The sequence below is a fragment of the Cervus elaphus genome, chromosome 19 (genome assembly GCF_910594005.1).
Source record: "Cervus elaphus chromosome 19, mCerEla1.1, whole genome shotgun sequence".
Classification (NCBI taxonomy): Eukaryota; Metazoa; Chordata; class Mammalia; order Artiodactyla; family Cervidae; genus Cervus; species Cervus elaphus.
The window spans coordinates 71,964,661-71,980,594 of record NC_057833.1 but is presented as its reverse complement, the minus strand read 5'-3'; the positions used below and the strand labels follow the sequence as shown (position 1 = coordinate 71,980,594).

The following is a 15,934-nucleotide window of genomic DNA, read 5'->3' as shown; positions in this document are numbered from 1 at the left end:
GAGAAAAGCCCCACCCTACAGCCTGCAGAGGGCCGGGGGCGGGGTGGGGGTGGGGAGAGGGGGGCAGCAGGCCGAGCCCAGAGCTGCAGCAGCAAGTACAAACCAAGGCAGCATCCCCATGACCTGTCACCTACTGAGTGCCTGGTGCTATGCACACATGACCAAACCCAGTTCCCATCATCCCCATGTCACAGATGAGTCAGCCAAGGCATGGTGCAGTCCTGCCACCTTGCCCAGGGTCACAGCAAGCCAGTGCAGTCCACTGCCTCCCTACAAAGACCCCTGGGAAAAGTCTCAACAGGCTCCAGGTGGGACCAAAGGAAGAAAGCCCAATGACTTGCCCTCAAGGGCAGGTCCGTGGGTCCCTGGACAGGAATACAAAGCTGAACAGTCCAGGAGACAGCAGGGCTTAGAGTCAAAGCAGAGACAGGAGCCTGATGTACTCTTAGAAATTCATAAAAGGAATTTCTCATATTGTTTTAGAGAAATGCTCCCAGGATGCAATAGTCTGATCTAGTCAAACCAGTTGAGTACCCGGGAGATGCAACTGCAGTTCTCCTACAGCTCACCAACCTCCATCTACAGCTCCCAGCTAAGCTCTCTTGGCCAAGCCTTCCAGTGAGTTCACATGTGCAAGAACTGCCTACACAGGACTTAAAGATCCCCACCCACCACCCTGCCCACCTCTGTACCTTTCCACAGGCCAGGCCCTCCAGGGATGCCCCTGCCCTGCACTGGGACTCCAGAGCCTCCCTGCTTGGAGGTACCTCCCAAAGTACCCTTGCTTCCTTTTTCAGAACACTAACTAGCTGAGCCTTCGCTCCCATCCCCCAGCAACACCAGGACAACTCAGACACAAGGCAACCTTCCCCAGACCTTTTCTATGTAAGCTCCTGGTTTTCCACCTGTTCATTCAGTCACACCATAAATGTTCAACGAAGGCCTGAACCAGAATCAAGCCAGGATATCAAGGATGCCTTACCCACAAGCCACAACATCACCTTCCTACCTGGCAGGAGGAAGAGCGGGCCACCGTAATCACCTGCCCAATGCCCATCCTCAGTCTGCAGTGCAGCGTAAAATGTCACCCCATTCAGAGCCCCCTTGAGGGCTGTGTGCGCTTTCGGCAAGTCCTTAAAGAAACTCTTCTGCAAAGAAGAAAAAAAGAGATGAGAGCTGAGGGGTCTGCAGCTAGGCGAGAGGAGCCCTCGGCATTTAGACACGAAGCCAAAGTAACAAACCTGAATTGCTTTGAAAGTTACAGCTGTTTCAAAGCCTAAAATTCTGATGATGGTATTGCCAATCTCCCTCACGGTTCTGTGTTCCAGTCACATATTTTCAAATTTATTCACAACTTCTCCAAGACATCTTAAATAAACCAGGTGCCCAAGAGTGTGGGGTAGGGCACTGATGCCCACAGTGCCCTACAGGCCTCTCTCGGGCAGGGGCCACGGGATGGCACAGTGACAGGGAGACCTCATTTATATGTCATACTCTCTAATTGAATTTCTCGTGAAATTCGCTGGATCAAAAACTTCTTTTTCTGAATAAAAACAAAGTTAGAGCTGTTTTTTACACACAGCTTAGTGATAAAGGGATTGAAGCAAAGGGGCTTCATGTTCTGTGTTTACCCAGTTAACTCCTGTAGGAACCAGATTTGGTGACATGCGACACAAGTACACATTACACATCCCTTCTTTTTAAGAAAGAAAAGAATACCCTTTACATCTAGCTGTTTAAAGCTCCCTGCTGGTTCCTGGTGCTCCTTACTAAGAAGGGAGGGACTCAAGTTTCTGGTGGTGTCCCAGACGCCGCATGGGACTAGCAGAATCAACACTTACTGTATCCAGTCCCAAGAGGTGAGCTTCCAGGCCAGACTGCTCTCGGCCAGGATCTTCTTCTTCTTGAAAGTAGGTCCATGTCTGCCTCCCAACCTTATTGCTGAGTCGCCAGCGACTGAGGTCTGTGGCCGGCTCTGTCTTATAGGGTCCCCCTCTTCGACGCAGACACCTAGAAAAGATCATGCTCAAGTGACCTGCTCTGACCCAGTCAGAGGCCAGAGGCCCAACGAACTCACTGTTTCACCCCAACAACCTACCAGCAGACTGCTGTAAAACAAAAACCCTCCAGAGGCGCTTCTGCACCTACACATTGCGCCATTATTTCTCCGGGAGAGGAGACACCTGCCACCGGACCTCCGCCCACAGCCTCGCCCCCACCCCGACCCCCGGCTCCACCCGGCTCACCCCGGCCCGGCCCCAGAAGGCCCTCGGGCGACGCCGCCGAAGGAAAGCTTGCCCCTCACCGCCCCCCAAGGCTGGTGCCGCAGGTCTCCACAGACGGCGGGCTGGACCGGACGGTGCAGCAGCCTCGCTGGAAGCCCTCGACCCGATAAGACCCCCTCCTCGGGGACCCCGACCACGCTCTCCCTTCTCGAGGAACGCGGGGACTCACGTGCCCTCCGTCATGACCGCTGCCGCGATCCTGATTCCCGGCAACCTGCGCCCAGTACCTGGACTAGCCGGCGAAGTCTTTCGCCTGGGCCGACTGGCGTGCGCGGTGGCCAGATGCCCACGCAGCCAATCAAAGCACAGGGAGGGTGGGCCTGGGGCATGCCTGGATACCTCAGTGGTGGAGCGCGAACCTCGGCGCAGTGGGGGCGGAGCCGAAGTTCAGGGACAGAGGTGGATCTGGGGGCGGGGCGAGGAAGTGAATGGGCGGGGATGCGTCGGTGGGCGGGGGCGCGTCGGTGGGCGGGGCTTGGCGGACGGGCGAGGCCCGGAGGGACGCGGCTGCCTGTCACGCCTGCAGCCAGATTCTGTCAGCCTCGGAGCTACTTGTGGAGCAAGGCGCCAGGACGAGGCCACCAAGGGGCGCCTAAGACTGACCCTTGAGGAGGGTCCCACCCGAGACCTGAAAGCAGGGGGTTTGGAGAGCGGCGAGTGCCTTTGAGGAAGGGAACGAGGTCGGAGGCTGTTGTGAGTGATTGAGGGGAGACGTGGCCGCGAGGTCCCGCGGGGAGGCGGGGGAGGCTTCCGAGGGAGAAAGGTTGCTGGAGAGCTGCTCTCCTCAGAGGAACTGACAGGAGAGAGATTGATGGTAGGGCGGCTGACAGGAGGGGAGATGACGCTTGAAGGGAGATGACACCAGAGAGACTGACAGGAGGAGAGACGACAGGAGGGGAAAAGGACATGAGAGGGGAGACGACAGGAGAGGGGAGATAGCAGGAGAGGGGAGACAACAGGAGAGAGAAACGAACATGAGAAGGAGACGACAGGAAGGGACAGATGACAGGCTGGTGCTGCCCACAAGGGGTGGTGCATCTTTCAGGATGCTTTGCTGTGGGGCTTTCAAGGTACAGGTGCCAAGCACTTATTTGCCCAGGGAGGAAGCCACATTGAAAGAGCTTGGGTCACTCAGGGGGGAGCCTAACAGTTTTGGAGTTCCAGTGTAAGTAAATGTGGAAGGCCTGGACTGTAAAAGGAAGGGAGAGAAAAATGGAGAACATGCCAAAAGGACTGGGAATGGGATGGGTGGCGGTAAAGTGGTCTCAAGGTATGCAGCAGGAGCCAGGGGCTCCATGGAGTTGGAGGAAATTGTGCGGACATTGAGGTCCCAAACGTGACTCTTCAGGAACTCATGGACAGCCCCACCATTTCTTATTCTTCCCTACAGAAGCTCTGGCCATCATGTCACAGCTTCTCCAGTCAGGTGAGTTTTTCTGTATCCATCCCTTGAGTCCTATCCCCATGCCATGAATCTCAGCAAGTCAGAGGAGAAGGGCAGGGGGGGACTTGCAAAAGAAAACACATGTACATTTCCCCTAATGGAATATCAGGCTATTCAGTTCAGTTCAGTCGCTCAGTCGTGTCCGAATCTTTGCGACCCCATGAATCGCAGCACACCAGGGCTCCCTGTCCATCACCAACTCCCAGAGTTTACTCAAACTCATGTCCATTGGGTCAGTGATGCCATCCAGCCATCTCATCCTCTGTTGTCCCCTTCTCCTCCTGCCCCCAATCCCTCCCAGCATCAGGGTCTTTTCCAATGAGTCAACTCTTCGCATGAGGTGGCCAAAGTATTGGAGTTTCAGCTTCAGCATCAGTCCTTCCAATGAACACCCAGGACTGATCCCCTTTAGGATATTAGACAGTCAGTAAAGGACACTTGCCTCTTCCTATCCCAGTTCAGAAACCAATGAAGAAGACATAGCAATAAGAGGAATTGATATCAAATTACAAGCCTTGCCACAGAGAAAAAACTATAGTTTTGGAAGACATGGCTTCGATTGACAAGATGGCCAGCTACTTCCACCTCTAAATCATACACATGTACCTCTCAGCCTCTGGCCCAGGGGGGCAACTGTACCCTTCACAGAGCTGCCCCACAAAGCACCATGGAGCCAAGTGCCTATGAAAAGATGCCTGTCAGCCTATTGATCCCAGAAAGTGTACCAGGAGAGCCTGAAATTCTGTTCTGTTCCCCCAAATTCACTAATTGACACTTCCTGCGAGTAGGGGAAAAGCTGGAAGTTTTTCTCCAGGGATGTGCCTCCACGTGGAAACACAAAGCATGGGAATAAGGACTCCAGCCTATGTGGACATTTCAAACTCATTTCAATTGGTGTGGAGTTTGAGTGTTGGTATTTTACTGGACTGGATTTTTATGAGCAATACATAATCCTTTTTTAAAAATTTCTAAGATAGAAAGGAAAAACCTATAAAATCTATCTGAGAATCACAGATAAGAGTTTCCAGGGATAATCACGAGAAAACAATGCTTCTCTCTACTTGCACCCTACCAATTCCATCTTGTTTAATAAATAGGACACAGAAGACTGAGGGTTTTGGCTTGGACAACTGGGCATATAGTAGTGTCACTTCTAAAGTAGAGAAGGCTTAGGGAAAACTTTCAACTTAGATTAGGGACATGTTAAGACAGAAATGCCCATTAGACATTCAAAGTAGACAGGTTGAATAGGCTGGCATTCAAGAGAGAGGACAAGACTAGAGAGAGGAATTTGGGAGTGGTCTGTTTTCAGTTGATAGTTTGGAAACATAAGACTGGATGAAATCAACTAGGGCATAAATATTTCAGAGAAGAATTTCCAGAATCAGTCTGAGGGCAGCAACAATTTCCAATCTAGAGGAGAACGAATGGCCAAAGAGAGGAGAAAAACCAGGGAAATGTGGAGTCAGGGAAGCCAGGAGAAGATATGGTGATCTGTGCAAAGATTTTAAAGGGATTGTAAAATGAGGTCTGAGAATTGGTGACTAGATGCAGCAAGACAATTTACTGGTGACTGACAAGAGCAATCTCAGATGTGAGAAGAAAAGCCCAGTGGCAGTTAAAAAGAGGTGGGGGTGGGGGGTGGGGATTTCCAGTTAAACATATCAGACTGAGCACAGGCATTGACTACCATTTCCTACACAAACCCTACTTACATAAAGTAATAAGAGATTAAAATGCATAGTAAAAGCATTGGAGAGGAAGCACCAATAAACAAGAGAGGTCAACAAAATCAGAGAGGCTGGGAAAATAAGAAGGAGTAATAACTGACTTGGGCTTCCCTGGTGGCTCAGACAGTAAAGAATCTGGCTGCAATGCAGGAGACGTGGGTTCGATCCCTGGGTTAGGAAGATTCCCTGGAAAAGGGAATGGCTACCCACTCCAGTATTCTTGCCTAGAGAATCCCATGGACTGAAGAGCCTAGCAGGTTACATGGGGGTTACAAAGAGTGGAACACAACTAAGTAACTACCACTTTCACTTTCAATAACTGACCTAGCAAGGAAGAGAAAGCTGAAACCCATGTGTGGAGGTAGAGTCTTTCAGAAAAAAAACCATTTTTGCCAATGAACTGGAGGTGCAGAAATTAGAACTGGTGGGAAGTTTGAATAAGAAGCAATGTGACAATAGATCCTTTCTCCTACCTGGGTGGAAGCCTGCTGCAGTTGAGTCAGAGCAGGTGTGAAGTCAGGCACAAGCATAGCTGAGGGTCACTGAAAGCAGGGTGTTAAACGAAAGTCTCCACTCATATGGGAATTCCACTTCTCCTACTAGCCATATAGCTTCAGGCAGTAGGAGCACTTCTCTGAAGCAAATGGTGCTCCCACAAAAGACCTGCAAACACTGACAACTGGGATCCAGTGGAAAAGCAGAGAAGCCTATTAGTTGGCATAGAGCTTCCAGCAAGCTCTTCAGAAGTCCATCAACGAGCCAGACATTCAAGGAAGACCTCTATCATGAAAGGCAACAAAACACACAGAAAAAGGAAATTTTAAGAAGTGGAGATAATCGAAAGTTGTGGAAGACGACTTTGACAAAAACATGTCCTCACAGAGATAGGATGTTGCACCCATGAAACAAGAATCATCTGTTGGATTTCCCTGGTGGTACAGTAAATAAGAATCCGCCTGTCAGTGCATGGGATGCGGGGTCAATCCCTGGTCTGGGAATATTCCACCAGTCACGGAGCAACTAATCCTGTGCACCACAACTACTAAGTTGGTGTGCCCTAAAGCCTATGCTCTGCAACAAGGGAAACCACTGCAACATGAAGCTCATGCACTGCAACGAAGAGTAGCCCCCTGCTCACCTCAACTAGTGCAGTCAAAAATAAATGAATAAATTACAAAAAAATAACCATCTGACATATTCTAACCCTCCCTGCCTTATTTTTCTGTGCTTATCATCAATTAACATTCCAAATGTTTTGAACATTTATCTTGTTTATTGCCTATCTCCCTACTAAAATATAAGCCCTCTGTGAGGGCTGAAATTTGTTTAATTTGTTGCTATATCCCCAGCACCTGGAGTAATGCCTGGCATATGGTAAATACTCCAAAATTATATACTAAATAAATGAGTGGATGAGCATGAGTCTCTAATAAGAAACATTAAGAAAAAAAATTCCATGGCTGATTCATATCAATGTATGGCAAAAACCACTACAATATTATAAGTAATTAGCCTCCAACTAATAAAAATAAATGAAAAAAAAAGAACATAAAAAAATTCTCAGAAATTAAAAATATGGCAGTTTAAAATTTTTTTAACTTCTTAAAATTGAGGTATAGTTGATATACAATATTATATAAAGGTGTACATATAGTGATTCATAATATGGCAGCAGTTTTAAAGTCACTAGAACAGAGAGATAAGAGAAATTTTAGGATAGTAAGATAAAAAGATAAAGATATTAAAAAAATTAAAAAGAAATTTGAAGCATCAATACAGGTGGTCAAACATTTGAATAGTTGGACCTCCTAAGGGAAGTAGTGGAGGGGAAGAATGCATTAAATAATTTCCAAAAATTCCCAGAATTGTGGAGAATTTTCTGGATTGAAAAATCATGGGAGAATGTTTTCTAAAGAAGCCTGCAAAATCTCCCATCTCACATACTCTTCTACTATGTGGTCTTACCACTCATCCTCATTGAGAAATAGGACCTATGCCCCATCCCTTAAATCTATAACCAGTTGCCTGTAACCAGTAGAGATCCTGTACAGATTCCAAAGCTGGGCTTGCATTTTGCTCACTGGGACACTTGCACTTAAACCCCTGAGATGCCATGTGAGAAGTCCTGTCTGAGGCCACCTTGCTGTGAGGAAGCCAAGCCACATGGTGAGGTCACATATTCAACTTGAGGCTACTCAGGTTGAAAAAGGGGCCCAGCTGAGCCCCTAGTCAACAGTGCAACATCACCTGCCAGCTATATGAGTGAGTTGTCTGGGACATCCAGCTTAGTCAAGACTTTGGATAACCACAGTCCCAGCCAATGCATGGAATACCTGACTTCAACTGCATGAGAGATCCCAAGAGAAAGCTGCCCAGCTTTAAGCTGCCCAAATTTAACCTATGGTTGGGGTAGTTTGTTACACAGCAAAAACTATTGGAAAGAACTACTATGTGCCCAGCACAATAAATTTGGCAGGGAATAGAGGAGAGAGACCAATACATCAACCATGTTGTTGAGAAATTTGAGACCACCAGGGATAGAGATAATCTTTAAAACTTTGAGCAACAACAAAACAAAAACAGAAGGGAACAATTTCCAATGTAAAATTATATTTCCATTCAAATGATGAATTTAATATAAGGGCAGAATTAAAGACATTTTAGATATGCAAACTCAGAAGGCTCTAAAAGATGAGCTCCATCAAACCAAGTCAGATATTATGACTCAGAATCCAGGAATGTCCAATGTGTGGCACAAAGATGGGGGTTTCCCAAAGGGTCATTTCCAAAAGAAGATGGAAGTAGCATACTACCTGATGCACAGGAGTGTTGATAGAAGCTTTACATTTAGTGACGAGAGGTCTGAGTGAAGTAGAACCAGGAACACAGACAACCAAGCAAATGAAAAAACAAGACAATTGACTCCAGGGACAACAGTTGTACCTAGTGGAAATGTAATCATAAACCAATACAGGGCTCAATAGCAAACAGTATTAATACACCCATACTGAACTCTGAATGCAGATTTCAGCTAACATTATCTTAAACTGTTTTGGGAGACTAGTGGCAGAGGAAATGTAGTATGCGTGTGTGGGTGATACTCATTGCAGAGAAGATAGTACAAGAGCTAACTCATTTTCTATTGTAGGAAATCAATAGATAATATCTAAAATCAAGATTAAGAAATATCATTACTTAAGTCTTTATTGAAAACATGAAGTTAATCACTGAAGAAATCCCTAAGAGTCGATTAGTGTTTGTTCTAGGGGATGCAAAGTTTGGCTGGTAGATTCAGTTTTGGTAGGATGAGGAAGTTCTATTCCTACTGCTTCTCATTTCTCAGTGAAATAAAAAGCAAATCATCATCTAGAAATGTACACTTGAAGAGAATGAGAAGATATGAAATAGTCTTCTCAGAGTCTAGGGGATGTGGGATATAGTAGGGAGATGCTGAGTGCCAATTAAAGACTGATGATCATACGCAACATCACCAAGTCTCTTAATACCCCTTTCTGTATATGTCTCAAATGTATCCCTTCTCTCCACACCAACTGCTCGCAGACTCATCTTTCACCTGGACACCTGCAGCACCCCCCTTTCGAAATTCACAGCTTGTCTTCCTAATGTTCCCCACAGGCAATTTTTAAAACAAAATGTGACCAAGTCACTTCTCTGCCTAATATCCTCCAACAGTTGATTCCCACAGAACTCACAGTAAAGCAGCAAGGGTCGCTGTGACCTGGCCTATCTTCTCACTTGGCAATACTACCAAACTGGCACCTCCAGGTTTTCATCATATCCTCTCAGGTATACTCCTACACTCCTCTCAGGAATTCTGCTCTCTCCTCCACCCAGTCTCCTGTGTCCCTATGCTCCCAATCCAGACACATGCTCTATGCCTCAAAGAGATATGTATATATACTGTTGGCTCAGTACATCTGTTGTCTCTCTGAGGTGTGAGCTGGTGGGGTCCCTGCACCTTATTCATCTCTGCATGACTGATTTTGGCACATCAGGGACTACAACTTTTGCTGAGACAATGAATGACCACTGTTACACATGAAATGTAACAGCAAGGGTTGGTGGATGACAGAAGAGATTATGAAAACAAAGAGTATCAAAAACATTACACAGGAGGAAACAGATTTTCATTGTGAAAACCGAGGAAGATGTTATTAGATATTTCAAAGGTTTATTTGCATGATTAATAATCACATTTCCAACATGCATCAAGCATCTGAGAATAACATTATTTTGAGTAAAATAAAATCTGGACCCTCTCTCAGTTCCAGCAGCTCAAATGTCCACCATGTCCAACACTGCAGAGAGATGGAGCTCAGAGGCAATGTCCTCCTCCCTTGAACTCTGGATCAGCCTTTCCAGGTGTTTCAGCCGTTCAGTCAGAGATGTGCCTGTTGCCTCTGACAACTGCAGTTGCCTCCCTGTCCTTTCATTCTATTTGAACAAATAAAGAAACTAAAAGTAGTTTTGGTATACCCATAAGCCAAGATTTATTCTCTTTAAAGGCACTAGATCTAGCTCATGTTAGAAACCTCTTGTGGGGGCTGCTGGGCTCAACAAACTCCTCTCTTGGCATCTATCATACATCCTTCCAGCCCCTCCCAACACACACACACACATATAGCTGGTATCATCTGCACATGGAATGCTTTCTCCCCTGATTCTACCATGAACAACTTCTAGTAATTTTTATTATTAAATATCATTGTCAAGAATGAGGAACTATTCCATTATATATATTGTAACTGCTAAAGCAGACTCTCATATTTGAATATTTAGTTTCTACTTTTATATATTATAATTAACACTACAGTGAACAAAAATACATTAATTTTTGTCATATACAGTGATTTCTTTTTTTTTTTTTTTTTTACAGTGATTTCTTTAGGGCAGAATTGCTAAGTTAATCAGTACAAATATTTTTAAGGTATCTGCCAAACAAATAACTGGAAACAGTATGTCATCTTATACTGTTGGGTGAAGCCCTGGACTTCTGTGAGCATGCTTTCCTCATTCATTAATTCTCCTCATGGCAAGTCAATCCCAGAAAGGGGGTCTGGGTGATGCCAAAGCTTGGATGGTATGTGCTCCATGAACCAAGCCACTGTTGTCAACTTGACTATTCTCAACATTTTACTGCATGTCAGCATATGGTTATAGGTTTTGTTCAGTTCTTAAGCACATTTTAATTCCATTCTTTACCCATTTCATAAGCAAAAATTCAGAATTAGCTGGGCCACTATAACACTGACAGATAAGTGTAAGAAAAGTTCTAATTTAAGCTAATAAAGAGACCTTGCTTTTTTCCCATTCTCTCAGTCGTTAAGTCTAATACAAAAGCCAAATGTATTTTCTTCTCACCTGAGGGCTAGCAGTCATAGATGTTTTCATCATAGGTTCAATAGTCTGAGGCAGAGACACCAGATTCTGAGGAAGGTAGAGGGGAAGGGACGTTGAATCTCTAAGTGCTCCTGAGTCCTCCGACAACCACTGCTGAAGCTGATCTTCAAACCTGAAACATTTGCGCATTAGGGAGAAAAAAATTATCTATTAGGAAGAAAAAAATTATTAGGAAGATAAAAACTATCACTCACTTTTCTCCTATGTATGCTTTAAATTTTTTAAAGTTTTGCTTTTTACTAAGGGTGGAATTAAGTTATAACATCAACTGAGAAGCAGAAAAATATAACAGGTTACTATCTTCTCTTTAATTTATAAACATGATTTCTATTTAATGAAAAAGGTGGCATTTATCCAAACCAACTGTTTTTTTTTTTTTTTAACATTACTTGTAATTGTCTCATTTGGTCTATCTTCTTTGGCTTATTTTGCTATTATGTGTCTATAATTAATTAGTATCTCTTTGGATTATCCAAATGTATGAATTGCTGCTTATAGTTTAAGATTAACCCAAAGTAACATCCCACTGCCACCTAACACACTCCAGAGCTGTCCACTCTATATACTTAGCCTTTTTAAGAAAAACAATGTGCTCCAAACTGCTTAAATGATACATATCTAGAAAAACCTACTTTTAGAATCGTAACACATTCATTCACTCTCCCAACACATTTTATCAAGCTTCCACCAAATACTAGGCACCATTCTGGGTACTAAACATACAGGACTGAGACAGAGCAGATAAGACCCAGCTGTAGGCAGCTTATACTTAAGTGAGGGGAGACAGACGAGGGAGACATCTGAAGGCTAGAAAGACAAAGCAGAGACATGGGCACAGGGCGGACTGGTGAGATGGGTAAAGAGGTCCTTGCTGAGTAGACATGAGCAGAGACTAGAAGTGAGTACAAGGTGAGCCAAGGGGATGTTGGGGGGGTGGGGGAAGGGAAGGGCTGAAGAGGACTGGAAAAGTGAGAATCACAGTTTTTGAGGAATTCATGTCCGAGGGGAACAGAGACACAGAGATGGTGACTAGAGAGGGAAATGGAACCAAGATAGGGAAAAATGGCAGCATGTTTTCACGTTTGTACACTGACGGGAGAGTGGAAGGACTCTCACTGGATGAGTGTCCTTGAGTGGGTGGGAAATCAGAGTCTAGCCAAAGGGAGAGGGACTGACCTTGCTTCCAGGACAGAAGCTGCTGGAGGGAACAGTGCAAGAGGAGGCAAGAGGACAACAGTGCAAACTCCTATCTTGCAGGTTCTCTTTCTTGGTAAAATCATAAACAAGGGTAGCGGGGAGGCAGAGGAGGGTCTGCTCCAGTTCCTGCCCACCTGCAGTGTGGGGATGCATCCATATCCTCAGTCAGGCTGGCCAGCCAGACAGAGCAGGTGCTGGCCACGCTCCGCAGAGGCTTATTAGCCAACCAGTCAGTTCCCAGTAGGAAACTCAAGACCTTCAGTGATAAACTATCAACGAAACTGATTTCAAGTAATAAAGCAGTTTAAGGCACACTATTAAGGGCACTGCCTCTGTCCTCAAAGAGCTCACACATCACACGTCTGACTTGCCTCCTTTTTCAAACAGTCCCATCACTGAGATCCTTGCTAACCCAGCAAGAAGAGGCCTAAAGGACACAAGGAACCCCAGGGAGCAGGCCTCACCTCTTGCTCTCCTCTTTCTCCAGCAGCAGGCTGCTAGACAGACACTGGGCCAGGAGCTCCTGGGCAGAGGCTCCGTGCATCAGATCCTCAGAGCTGGGAATCCGTCTCTCTTGGCCATGCTCCACACCTCTCTTCCCTTTGAGGTGCACGTGAAGTAATGGAGTAGGAAGCTTGTTTCCAGAAGGATGAAAAGATCTTATCCCCAAACTGTAAGTACATGTTTTGAAATGCTTACAGTCAACAAACAGAGGGAGGAAAGGGTTCCTCTGGCATCAGGTAGAGTGGGGGTGCTTTGGGGTCAGGCACGGGTGCCGAGGGCAGGCAGCCTCTGTCTTGCAGGAACTTCCCTCTCCTGAGCAGCTGGGCTCCCAAAGCTTCTCTACTGTAAGTTTTGCTTCCCATTCCAGGGTCAGCAGCAGATTCTGTTTTCCCCTAATTTTGGCAAGGTTCTTTTGCATTTAGCTCCTAAATCCACCTGGGATATTTTTTTCTTTTTTTTTCCGCTGTGAGTCAAGGCCTGTGGAATCCTAGTTTCCCAATTAGGGATTGAACCCATGACTGTAGGCAGTGAAAGTGCTGAGTCCTAACTGCTGGAATGCCAGGGAATTTCCCTGGAAGTAATGATTACAGCAGTGGGAGATGAGGGTCAAATGCTTTTTCTAAACAGATGCCAGTGTCTGTCCTCTCCTCATTAATTTCCCTCATTTGGCATGGTACTTTTATCCCATACGGTTCTGTTCTTGCATTTTTTCCATTGTGATCCATTTGTCTACTATGACTTTATTTTGTTTTGGTATCAGGTAGAGCAGACCTTCCTTGTTATTCAAAATTTTCTCAGCAATTGCTACAAATTGTCTCATTCTGATGAATTTTAGAATTAACTTGTCAAGACCAGGGATAAACATCCTTTTGGGCTTTTGATTAGAAACACCCTGGACATGGGTAAACCTATGGCTGATTCATGTTGCTGTTTGGTAGAAACCAACACAATACTGTAAAGCAATTATCCTTCAGTTAAAAAGAAATTTTTAAAAAAGAAATGCCCCGACTTTACAGTTTCAGAACTGACATCTTTATAGCATTTCATCCTCCAGTTAACAAGGCATTTATTTAAGGTTTTCTTTGCATCTTCAGGGCCCTGAGAATCACCTTCAAAAGGGTTTAGCACCTCTCATGGCCAGTTTGTGTCCGTATGTTCTAGATTTGTTGCCATTGTGAATGAGAATTTTTGTAGGTTGTAGGTTGATCTGTCTGATCACCTTGCTAAATGCTGAATGGTTCTAACGGTATGACTGTTGATGATCTTGAACTGACAATTTTACCCTCTGGAAATGACAGTTCCTCCTCTCTTTCAATATTTATGCCACCGTGTCTGTGTGCTAAACTGGGCAGGGTCTCCAGGAGAACAGTAAACAACAGTGATGTCAGGGGCAGTTCAAGGCTGGTTCTAACTTCAGTGTTTCTCATGTTTTACCAAGAAGCATAGAGGCTTTGGGCTAGTTTTATGGTAGGTAGCCATATCAGGCTAAGGAATTTTATCCAAGTTTAGTAAGGAATTTTATCGGGAATGGGTATACATTTTTTTCTTGGGGAGGGGAAGAAGGAATGGCAATAAATGTTAAGGAAAGTATTTCAACACCTAGTGAAATGATCACTTATTTTTCTGAAATGGCAGCAAACTACATAATAGATTTCTATTGTTCATATTGTTTAGCATGGTATAAAGTGAGCTTGTGAGTTTTTTATACACTACAAAACTACAAGTGCTAACATTTTACTTAGTATTTTGGGACTAGGTTTGTAACTGAGATCAGAGGTCAGCCTTCTTTGTCTGTACTCTCCTGGCTATGTTATGACTTCAGGGTCAGGTTCGTCCAGTAAATAAAACAAGATGCTTGCTTTTCTCTGCTCTACAACAGTTTCTACTACATGGGAATGATCTGCCCCCCATTATTTGTTGGAATCTTCCCACAATGGGCTGGATTTCGTGTATGTGTCCAAAGTTGCTTCAGTTGTGTCTGACTCTCTGCACCCCTATGGACTGTAGCCTGCCAGGCTCCTCTGTCCATGGGATCCTCCAGGCAAGAATACTTGAGTGGGTTGCCATGCCCTCTTCCAGGGGATCCTTCCCCACCCAGAGAACTCGCATCTCTTAAGTCTTCTGCCTTGGCAGATGGGTTCTTTACCACCAGAGTCACCTAGATTTTGTGTATAGGATGTGAATTTCTGCAGTATACTCTGGAAGAGAATACAGTTTACTCTCTTGGCTGAGGGATGACAGAAACATACACTGAACACAGATCTCACCGGCCCTGACTCAACTGTAGCTCCTTCTGCGTCTGCATTCTGGCTTGTTCCCACAACAAAGGGACGTCGTATTTTTTCAAATGGTTTTTAAAAAAATACACGCATATCTGACCATCTTCACTCAATGCCTCTGAGAAAACAATACAAAAATAAGATTATCAAGAGAGCAATAGGCGACCACCTGATGATGTTTGCTTAAATTTACCAACTTAAGGATAAGCCCTTCTCATTAACTGAAGTCACACAATCATGTGACTTCCATGCTTGAGCTAAATATGTTCCAGGTGTCCATAGTTCATTCAAGGTCCAGAGAGGCTCATGTCCAGACCTCTATGCCCAGTGTGACTACTCATAGAGGTCCCTCTAAAGCCAGACTCAGGGGCCCATTTCAGGGAGATGAGTGCAGGCTCTACCGAACCTTCTCAGCTCTTCCCAAAGTCATCTGGAAGTCGGGACCCACAGGAAAGACACAAACATCAAGTAGACATTTTTCTTCGCTGAAACTGGACCAGAAAAGTCTCCTGAGGAGCCAGCCCCTCAGCACCGAACACTAAGTACCTGATGTGACGGGAAGCCTTGGGGGTGTCCAGTCCCTTAGCTTGTGGTTGATGCACAAGGCGATGACGTCATCCCACGGGATCTCAGCAACTGAGGGCCCAGCCCCCTGTCCCGGGGAGGGGCGCCTGCTCTTCCACCTGCTGTACGTGGTGCAGAGCAGGCTCTCCACCTGTGACTGCAGGACAGGCTGCGTCTGGCGAGAGCTGGGAATCTGGGAGGCATACTGGATGACCATGGAACACACAGGGAGCCAGGGAGCTGGAGAGAAAGCACCAAGGAGTTACAGGGTTTGGTGGAAATCTACATGAAATGTTCTTCACTCTGTATTTTTTTCCTAGAAGGCAACTGTGTAGCTGAGAAGTCAGTCTTCAACTCTGAGTACAACAGAACCATAGTTGTTAAAGAAAGTACACTTCCCTCCCTGTGTCCAGGTAAGGGATGCAGTTACCCAGGCCACAGTTCACAACAAAGGGTCCATACTAGGGGGGCTGACCGCACAGGTCTGTGGATACACACAGGAATTTGTAT

The 15,934-nt window shown here is 45.5% G+C and overlaps 2 protein-coding genes across 7 annotated transcripts in view; both read right to left on the bottom strand.

Annotated features, from left to right (window-relative positions):
- Positions 1–2,594, bottom strand: part of LSS (lanosterol synthase) — a 30,569-nt gene extending 27,975 nt beyond the window's left edge. The window contains exons 1-3 of one of the 2 annotated variants that reach the window (XM_043874549.1): positions 2,455–2,594; positions 1,842–2,010; positions 1,010–1,148 (exon numbers count right to left, since the gene is read on the bottom strand). In XM_043874549.1, the coding sequence (XP_043730484.1) occupies positions 1,010–1,148; positions 1,842–2,010; positions 2,455–2,468 (322 nt within the window). In that variant the 5' untranslated portion in view covers positions 2,469–2,594. The remainder of the gene's footprint in view (positions 1–1,009; positions 1,149–1,841; positions 2,011–2,454) is intronic. The other variant, XM_043874550.1, reaches the window with a different exon arrangement.
- Positions 2,595–9,634: 7,040 nt separating this feature from the next.
- The window catches only part of LOC122675379 (minichromosome maintenance complex component 3 associated protein), a 41,138-nt gene continuing 34,838 nt past the window's right edge, over positions 9,635–15,934 (bottom strand). For 4 of the 5 annotated variants that reach the window (XM_043874008.1, XM_043874007.1, XM_043874009.1 and 1 more), the window contains 5 exons: positions 15,407–15,664; positions 14,849–14,978; positions 12,542–12,748; positions 10,842–10,992; positions 9,635–9,914 (listed from right to left, as the gene is read on the bottom strand). In XM_043874008.1, coding sequence (XP_043729943.1) covers positions 9,756–9,914; positions 10,842–10,992; positions 12,542–12,748; positions 14,849–14,978; positions 15,407–15,664 — 905 coding nt within the window. In that variant the 3' untranslated portion in view covers positions 9,635–9,755. Of the gene's footprint in view, positions 9,936–10,841; positions 10,993–12,541; positions 12,749–14,848; positions 14,979–15,406; positions 15,665–15,934 lie in introns of all 5 variants that reach the window. The other variant, XM_043874010.1, reaches the window with a different exon arrangement.